This window comes from Otolemur garnettii, unplaced genomic scaffold, assembly GCF_000181295.1.
Source record: "Otolemur garnettii isolate 467f Iridium unplaced genomic scaffold, OtoGar3 scaffold00003, whole genome shotgun sequence".
In the NCBI taxonomy this organism is placed as follows: domain Eukaryota; kingdom Metazoa; phylum Chordata; class Mammalia; order Primates; family Galagidae; genus Otolemur; species Otolemur garnettii.
This window is the reverse complement of record NW_003852398.1, coordinates 47631845-47641281: the sequence shown is the minus strand read 5'-3', so window position 1 is coordinate 47641281 and position 9437 is coordinate 47631845. Positions and strand designations below refer to the sequence as shown.

The following is a 9437-nucleotide window of genomic DNA, read 5'->3' as shown; positions in this document are numbered from 1 at the left end:
AAATAAGGGGAAGGACTGGGCAACCCCCTCAAAGATACTCCAAATTATCTGGTTATTGCTCTTGATGTTAAAACATTAAATGGACAACTATTGAACAAAGAAAGCTTGTGTAGTGTAGGTCCTAGCTGGTGCTGTGCCTGTGAACTGGAGTTCTGTGGCTCGGAAATAACCATGTCCTTTGTCACACATTAACCCCTCAGCTGTGAGGATCTTTGTCCCCCTGGTAAACACGGCCCACAGTGCGAGCAGAGATGCCCTTGCCAAAACGGAGGAGTGTGTCATCACGTCACCGGAGAATGCTCCTGCCCTTCTGGCTGGATGGTAAGCTTCCCCCACCACCCACCCCAACCCCACGCCCAAGTCAGTCGTTCCAGGACACTCAAGCGAATACACACTTTAGCACAAATGAAAGTTAAAAAAGAATGGGTAAAGATTTCAAAACTGGAAATACCTAGCCATTTTAAAGCTGAAATCCTTTACTTTAGAGAAGGCAGAAGGTGATTTAATCCTGAACTTGAAGTGTATTAAGGGTCTGCATGGAAAAGAGAGCAGCTGCCCATCCTGCATTTTCCCTCAGGATAAAAAAAAAGAAGCAAATATCTAGCTGGTAAACATGGGAGTTATTTAATGATAATTTTCTTAATGATATTCCATGAATTGCTGTCGTTCTTTGGCAACATTATTCTCAGCAATAAGGAAGAAGTTATCCCACCCTATAACTCTGGAGTCAAACCAAGTTAACCAAGTATTTCGGAACTTCTGAGAGCCTGTAGTGTGATAATCTGAGCGGAGACTGTAACTCAGGTCACCCTTTCTGCAGGTAGCAATTATTCATGCGTAGTGTTACCTGGAATTCACGATGCCTTAGTTTAATTAGACTTATCTGAAATCAGGAAATAACATTGTTATCTCTTTGAGTCGTTTTCTGTATGTCTCTACTTGAGGGCAGAAGAGGAATGCCCATGTCTGTTTCCTTTATCAGCAGATTGCCTGATGGAGCCGTTCACTTCATGGTCAGCTGTTCTTTTGGATGTTACAAGTGACTTCTTAATTGCAAAAACTCATAGCTTATGACTCTGCTGATCACCCCTCTGCCTTCCTTCATCTCTTTGCCGTCTCCTTCTCTAATCTTCCTCTCTCACCACTCCTACTAAGATCTCTTTTCCTCTCTTCTTACACCTACTTCATTACAGTGTTTCCTAGGTTTGGGTCTTGTCCTTCTCTTTTCTCGTTACAAATCCTCTTTGGAATTCTCACACAGACCAGTAGCTTTAAGAATCACCTGATGATTTCCCCAAATCTTGATGGCACTTGCCCTGAGCCCAGGTGTGTTTTTATTACCCCAACCTGGGTAACCTATAGACACAAAGCCACCATCCATCTGTTTGGGTTACACCCAAGGTATAGTCTTTGAAGCTCAACTGGGTGGTAGAATTGGTGTGGTTGTGTCTTTCATTGTGGGTAGAGGACAGAGGAGAATTGGAGTTCAGGAAGTAAGGGAGCGTTGTCAGGGCCCTGGGACAGGGGTATAACAAGTTGCAGATCCACAGTGAGGGTCAGAAATGGTGAGTAGGCCAGACAGCGTTCACTTATAGGGCAAAGCATGGAGAAGCGCCATGAGGCAGTGGAGTTGGGGGGCCTTTAACTGAGCACCTGAGGATGAAACCAACAGACAAGGCTTTGGAAGAGTACTGGGCAAATTACAGCAGGCCTAGCTCCAGCAAAACCAAACTTGTCCCTCCAAGTTGTTCTTAAGGCTACGGTTCTTCTGCTTTTTAAAAAATCTTTGTTAAACTGAAGAACACTTTCCTCTTAGTTGCCTATGGTAAAAATGCTGGATTATCTCTGACTCCCTCTCTCTTTTCATTTCCTATACTCGACGTTTTGTCCACGTTGGTCCTTAGCAAGGGGAGGATTTTTCTGGAATGGTGGAGTGTCCAGAGAGCTCTGTGCTCTTTGAGTGATGAGCTACAGGTATTTTACTCTGAGGTCTTTGTGTAGATACTGTCTGTGCAGTTGCCTCCTTCATCTGTGAGGTGGGAGCTTTTCTCAGCTGAGCTGGTCCTGGTGTGGGATAGTGGGTAGCACAGGTGGAGACCATGAGTCAAGGCAGGGAGCAGATGGATGCCCTCTGGAGGCCCAGTGGAGCCTTCTTGTCGCCACTTTCTCTCTTCTCTGGGCTTCTTACCTTGGTAGACATTGTCTCATCTCTTCTCTTTTCTTTCTTTCCTCTTTTTTGGGGGGTGGGGTGGGGACAGAATTTCACTCTGTCACCCTCGGGTTGAGTGTCATCATCACAGCTCACAGCAACCTGAATCCCTTGGGCTCAAGTGATCCTCATGCCTCAGCTTCCCAAGTAGCTGGGACTCCAGGCACCTGCCACAATGCTGGCTACTGTTTCTACTTTAGTGGAGACTGGGTCTCACTCTTGCTCTGGCCAATCTTGAGCTCCTGAGCTTTAGTGTCCCAGAGTGCTAGGATGACAGTATGAGCCACCGTGCCCGGCCTTGTAGACGTTTCTGACTGAGTGCGCCAGGTCACGGTTTTCTCTCTGCACAGCTGACCCTCCAACTTACATTTCTTCTTCACAACATTTCCTTTGTTCTGTCATGCTAGGTGCTTTTCAGAGAGGAACACGTATTCCTCTTACGCACATACCCGTCCTGGTATGTATTTAAACTGAGAGAAATAATGTCTTCTTAAGCTGTTTGCTCATGTTAATTCTTACACATAAAAATATTTCATCAACATTTCTGAAGCTTATGTGGGAAGCTTCATGGGTAGTTTAGAGTCAGGCCTGGAGAGAGTGGAAATTTTGACCAAATTTTTACCCTCACTTACTACAGACCCACCCTTGGCACATCATTTCTTCAGTCATGTTTTGGCATTTCACTGATATAATACGTTGCGCTTGAACGGAGAGATCAGAACTATTTTTGCATCTGTCCCCCTCCCCACAGTGTGAACTAATTAAAGTTTGTGACCTTATCTTTGATTCTCAGCGTTCAGCTTGATGCCTGGCACACGGATGAGTCTCAGTTAAGTGCTGATTTGAATCCTCTCTCAAAGGCCTTTTGGGTTCCAAGAGTCTGTGGAAGAAATTTCCCTCTTTGTAGATAGCTAGAAACCACCAGAGGAGACTTAATTAGCACACCAACTGCCTTTGTGGGTAGCCAGGAGTTAGAGGAAATGTATTTTCTTATGCCGTCCAGAATAAACATTTACAAAACCATCTGGTGCTTGCTAGCCTCCAATTTCAGCGTGCCCACAGTCTGCCTTTTTTTAGAGAGAACGAGGACAAAGCAACGGCTTCCAACAGTTAAAAACATTAGACAATTACCTGTTATTTGGGATATGTTGTTTGTCTAATTATAACTCCAATAAGTAGATGAGAAGCTGTGAGCTCAAGGTATACAAGCAACTGAAATAGAAAATAGTGGAGTCTTTCATTGACTTGTTGATACAGTATCTTATTCCTATCCACATAGGATTAGAGTAAATGTAATGACCGCGCTTGACAAGATGGACAGCCGCTAGGGTGAGGAGAAATGTCCAAGTTAGTCTCTTGATTTTTCTCCCCAGGAAATAAGCTTTCCTATTGATCTTGGCTCAGCAATGCTTGTTGAATCTGCTGCAAAGTGAAGTGTTTTTCTTCTGAAATAAATATCTAGGTTAATTCCTACAGAAGTGTTTCTAAGCAATGTCATTGTTAATTCAGGTACACAAAATTTTCAATCTTCTGTTATGCCGCATTTTAAGAAATAAAGCCAATGATAATGTGTGCTCTCTCCAGAACATATGGGAAAGCATTTGGAGATTCCACGTGGGCCAGATGTTGCCATTTATGTAACGGATGCTCAATAAGTATGGTTGACTTGTGTGTGTGCGGGACAGAAGGAAGAATACTTAGCAGGATTTATACATTCCTTCGGTTGCCATAATAATTTGTTGTAGCTTTATCTTAAACTTCAGTTTTTAATATGGATTTTTCGTAAGATTACTGTTCTGCTATCTTTCAATGTATCTTGAGATTTGGGCTTACCGAGCAAATATGTCAACTTAAAATTTCTAACTTTTTAAAGATGATGAAGAGTTCTAAAATGTCCTTAATCTAATTTTCTGGCAGCCCTGTTCCCACATCCCTCCTTCCCTCTGATTTTCTCTCCTTCAATCCTCCCCTGGCTGGCTGGGGGCCCATCTAATTTTCCAAGTCTCTTTGAATGCAGGGCACAGTGTGTGGTCAGCCTTGCCCTGAGGGTCGCTTTGGAAAGAACTGTTCCCAAGAATGTCAGTGCCATAATGGAGGGACGTGTGACGCTACCACAGGCCAATGTCATTGCAGTCCAGGATACACAGGGGAACGGTAAGAGACACCCTTGTATTTCTCTGACCAGTCATGAAAGGAAATTGCTGAGGGTTCGGGAGCATCTTCACCACCATGTGTCCGTGACTGTGCATCTGTACAGCACCAGTGTGTTTGACAGGGGCTGTCGTAAATCAGTATATAGAAACTGAATCGTAAGCACAGAAAGCATTACCAAAGAAAAGAAATAAAATATCAGCTACTCAGAACCCATGGTAAATGTGTCATTCCAAAAAGTTGCATGTTTAGGACTGCCACTTACATTTTAGGTACTGGTAGTCCAGTCCCCAGGTTACAAACAAGACAGATTCTATGGGTTTGTTCTTCAGTTGAATTTGTATGCAAATTGGAACAGGTACATTTACCTGTTACGCATACTGGCCTCCATTTGTTAAGTGCAAGTCATGTGTCAGTCAAACGTTTGTAACTTGGGGACTTCAGTAGCCTGTCTGTAAGTATAAGTTGGATGTTTGTAACTCAGGGATGGATTCTATTTGTGGATAGATTTATTTTAAAATGGAATGTGTACTTAGACATCTCTAAAAAGTATAAAGTTACCTTCCTAGGATTCAGTATTCTATTTAGAATATTAGTTATTATATTGTTTCTGGTAATCAGAGTAAGAGCTGCTGGGACTCAGTAGAGCTGTCTGGTCCCACGTGAAATCAGAGCAAATGGCTTAGGTGGTCCTCACAGCCACTACTGATCATTTTCTGTATTAGGTGGTAAATTGTTACCTGGGAAGGCTTGGCTCACCCTACTTTTAATTTGGTCTTTAATCTGTTATGTCTAGGAAGACTAGATAGCCAGGTGCACTGGATGTGTGTGTACAATTAGAGAACAGAGACTTGGGAGGCAGAAAGGTACAACTATATAAAACAATTTATGGAGTTTAGGATTGGGCCAGTGTGTCCTTGGAAACATTTTCATCTTTAACCTTCTAATGATAGTTGTATTAGTACTCTCCTCTGAGGTTGTTTGTAAGGATTAAATAAGTTAATACATTAAAGCATTTAGAACAGTTCTAGAACTTATAAATACATGTATTAGCTATTATTATGTTTGAATAATTCCTCTGAACTCTATAATACTAGTGATTATTAACCTGAGTGGTGCGTATCAGCTATATAAATATTAGCTGTTATCATTTCTTATGATTCCTGTGAGCTAAGGAGTCCTTCAACTTTTTTCTCCCACTTTTTCTTCTTTCTATAATTCTGGCCTTATTTTATGAATTCTAATATGATACTGTAGTGTTAGTCTCCTACCCCATGTTAGACCTGTGTTTTTTTAGTTAATTTATTTTTAAGCATTTTGCAATTTTTAAGAAATTCTATTTCACTTTATAATTGGGTATTTCTAGATAAAGTAAAGCTTGCTTTTGAATATTTACTTTTTAATTTAGTCACACTACCAAACATTTTAGTTAATATTATTTTTTAGCAAATACTGGCATGATTTAGTCATATATTCATATCCTCAACAATATGGGGAAAGGGGAGAGGAGGGGGAGGACAGATGAAGGGAGGGTGATTGGTGGGACCACACCTATGGTGCATCTTACAAGGGTACATGAGAAACTTACTAAATGTAGAATATAAACTTCTTAACACAATAACTAAGAAAATGCCATGAAGGCTGTGTTAACCAGTTTGGTGAAAATATTTCAAATTGTATATAAAACCAGCACATTGTACCCCATGACTCCATTAATGTACACAGTGATGATTTAATAAAAGAAAAATCATATCCTCTACAAAGAAGCTCATTGCTTTTCTATATTGACAGTGATTATTTCACTTTTTGAAGTTTTTGCTCTAATTTGAACCTCAGAATCAATGTTGACAAACAGAGGTAAGAGTGGAAGTCCCTATCTTGTTCCCAAGTTTATTGAAAATAGCTTTAGTGTGGCTTTCAGCGTGCTACTGGTTTTTACTAAATTGTCTTCTTCATGCTTTTGTAGTTTTTTAACCTAATTTTTATTAAGAACTTTTGTTAGTAGTATCTGTTTAATTTCATTAAAGACCTTTGTGTCTTTTCCTCATATTTTACCTTTACTTTTTTGATGTTATGAATCTGTAAGTATAAGTTGGATGTTTTAGTACTCTGTTTTTATAACAGGTAAGAGGGTTACTCAAAATTTTATAACCAACATCCTCGTTTTAAGATGTACCTTGGATAGATGAAATCGTAAAGTGGTTTCTGGATCCCTGTAAATCTTATTATGCAAAAATGGGATAGGAGAGGCACAAGACCCAGCATAATCCTAAATAATAGTTTTATATAATATTTTAGGGCACTAAAAATTTCCATATAATGGTGTTCTCTTGCTCTCTTAGGATTTAAGTTTCAAATTAGAGGCGACGCAAAAACAACATACAAGGCAAGGAAGCTTATAGTGATCGTGTTTGGGATGCAGGGACAGGGAAGAACAGCTAATTTCCAGGTAAATTGTAGATTTGAGGCAAGGAAGACAAAGAGCCAGAGAACAAGAAGGAAAGTGCAGAGGGAATTTGCTTCTGACTTGTTGCTCTTATAAATACTGTTTTTCTGATGAACCCATGACTTCATCCCTGTCTTCAATTGTTATTCCCATCTGGGTTCTGGAGTGAACACATATGATGGCAATAAGCACATACGTCCTGAAAGGAAGAAGGACTGCTAGGGGGCAATTTGTGGTGGGAGGTGTGGGGAAGGAGGCCGTGAGGGGCTGGGGTCTTAACTCACCATTTCCCTTCTTTTGAGAAGTCAGCACAACTTGATCAGTGAGGTTAGGCCAGAGGCTGCTGTTTCTAGGAGCAGGGACCACCGCAGGCGTCTGCAGCAAAGCATTCCCAGGATGTGGGGAGGGCGGCCATCCTGGCCAGGGGCACATAGAGAAAAGCCAACAGACAGCCCACAGGCTGGCAGAGCAGGGCATGGGACGCCCAAATAAAAGGTTGTGAGGTTTGTGGGGAGGCCTAGAGGATCTTGTGGTGAGGGAACAGAATGTGGCAGAGCGAAGTAAGTAAGAGTGAAGAGCCATGGTTTCCAGATCCTCACAACAGTTCTCAGGAGGTTAAAGAAAAGTGTTTCTAAGGCTAAGGGCATTGTCTCAGAGCGGTCCTGGGGCCTCCAGTGGCCCAATGTGGGCCCATGCCACACGTGGTGCTCAGTAAGCGTTGGCTGCATTTAGGGATCCCTGACTGAGTCATGGACTCCGTTGAGGTAAAGCCCAGAAGATAGCGTTCCAAGCCTGTGTGCCTTACTGCCCTGATGTGGAGATAAACACGTGTGAAAGGAGGGAACGTTGAGAATTACAGACAGGAGTTGGGGGATGCCGCGTTGGTCTTCATGGGGGAGCCCTTCCCAGTGTCTACAACCGTGGACAAGTTGGCTCTTTCCCAGCACTTTTTATATTTCCCCAAAGCAGCAGTTCCAGATGTTAGAAAGGTAGGCGGCCGATTCAGAGAGCCAAGGTTTCAGGAGGAATGTGACTCTTTCACACTAAATTATGGTTTGGCCCAACTATTCCAGTCACTCTAGGGAGGAAAATGCTTCAAAGGACAAGGGTGAAAGAGGGAGATGTCACCTCCTGTGTGCTGACGTACCTCCTTTTCCTTAAGTTCACAGCGAGATGCAATGTAATAATGTAATAATCCAAAAGGTGTTAAAAGTCGTCTGTGAGCCTCACTGGTTTGGGGATTGGTGTTGTGTTTTATTCATTTATCTCTATTCCATGCCCGTCCATTCTTCCCACTTCTCGGGCATTATTCAAAATAAACCAAAATTAGAAGCTTTCAAAATGTCCGTATTTCTGATGTGGCCAGTATTCATTGCTATATCTTTATTACTCCGCTGAGGTCTTTCCTAAGAATGCTTTTCCTTTTTCACCGATTCTTGAGATAGCTTTTTTCTGTTGTTCTACTTGGAGCCACAAAAGCAACACAAAGCACATAAAATTTCTTAGGATATGGTGCTTCTTAAAGATAAGGAAACCAACAAGGGGGATAATACTGCCCAACAAAGATTTGAGTGCACCCAATCAGACAAACATAAGCCATCTCTGGTCGTGTTTACGTTCAGGACAGAAGCTGTACACTTGTAGACGCGTAGCCTACCATTCTGGTTTGGTGACTGGAAATAGGACATAACTGTTATTAATGGGATTCTCTTAACTCTAACATCGACAAAAAAGAAAGCCAGAATAGGAACCTAGCTTACTGAATGGCTGCGTTAGTAAGTAAAATTCAAATGACTTTTTGTTTTATACTATTTATAATAAAAATAGTAGTGTGTTTAATTGTAGGTTAGAAAGGGAAATATGGGTCAGGACCAGCTATTATGGATTTTGTTTTCCTTGAGAAAAGGAAGTCTGTGCTGAGTTATGATACACACATGTTGGTTCTCTGTAATTTGCTATCAGATATTTTTCCAGGCTTCCCATCTATACCACTTTCACCCACTTTTGGAACTATGCTTTTTTGAACGGGGCTTTCTACTAAATTAAAACCATGAAAATAGTCCAAAGCTTCACCTTTAGTTTGTTTTCCAATCCTCATAGGAGAGAGAGAGTGATACTATTTTACCTTTATCTTTTTCCTGTTGCTACTGACTTGCAAGAAAATCCAGACAGGTTGATCTTGCCAGCCTTCAGCAGAAACCAGAAGGCTGAATTACCATACCTCAGCGTTTTTCTCTTTGAAATTTATATATTTAAGGAACAACCTAAGTGACTTGGCTTATTAAAGCTTCTGACAGGTTAAAAATAAAGAGTACCTTTTAAAAATACTCTCTGGTCTAAAAATAGGTATAATCACGTAACTTTAAAGCACACATCTGATTTTTTAGTAAATATTAGTTACTCTAGAACTTTGCTAATAATTTGTTGATAGGGTGATGATTTTGCCCATTGCCTGAAGATGGGCAAGTATCTGTGAAATCAGCCTTACACGAGGCCCTTTCCTTGTCTCCCTCATATTTAATATACACTAGAGCCACAGTTAACCAGAAGAGTATTGCAGGATTCTCAAGATGTGTCCTCTATGCTGAAATAGAAGCCTGCTTACCCCGGTATCATTGGCCTTTGCACCCT

At 41.3% G+C, this 9437-nt stretch overlaps 1 protein-coding gene across 2 annotated transcripts in view; it reads left to right on the top strand.

Moving 5' to 3' along the window:
- Positions 1 to 9437, top strand: part of MEGF10 (multiple EGF like domains 10) — a 154181-nt gene that overhangs the window by 99603 nt on the left and 45141 nt on the right. For both annotated transcript variants that reach the window (XM_003782228.2, XM_012807665.2), the window contains 2 exons: positions 201 to 321; positions 4227 to 4363. In XM_003782228.2, coding sequence (XP_003782276.1) covers positions 201 to 321; positions 4227 to 4363 — 258 coding nt within the window. The remainder of the gene's footprint in view (positions 1 to 200; positions 322 to 4226; positions 4364 to 9437) is intronic.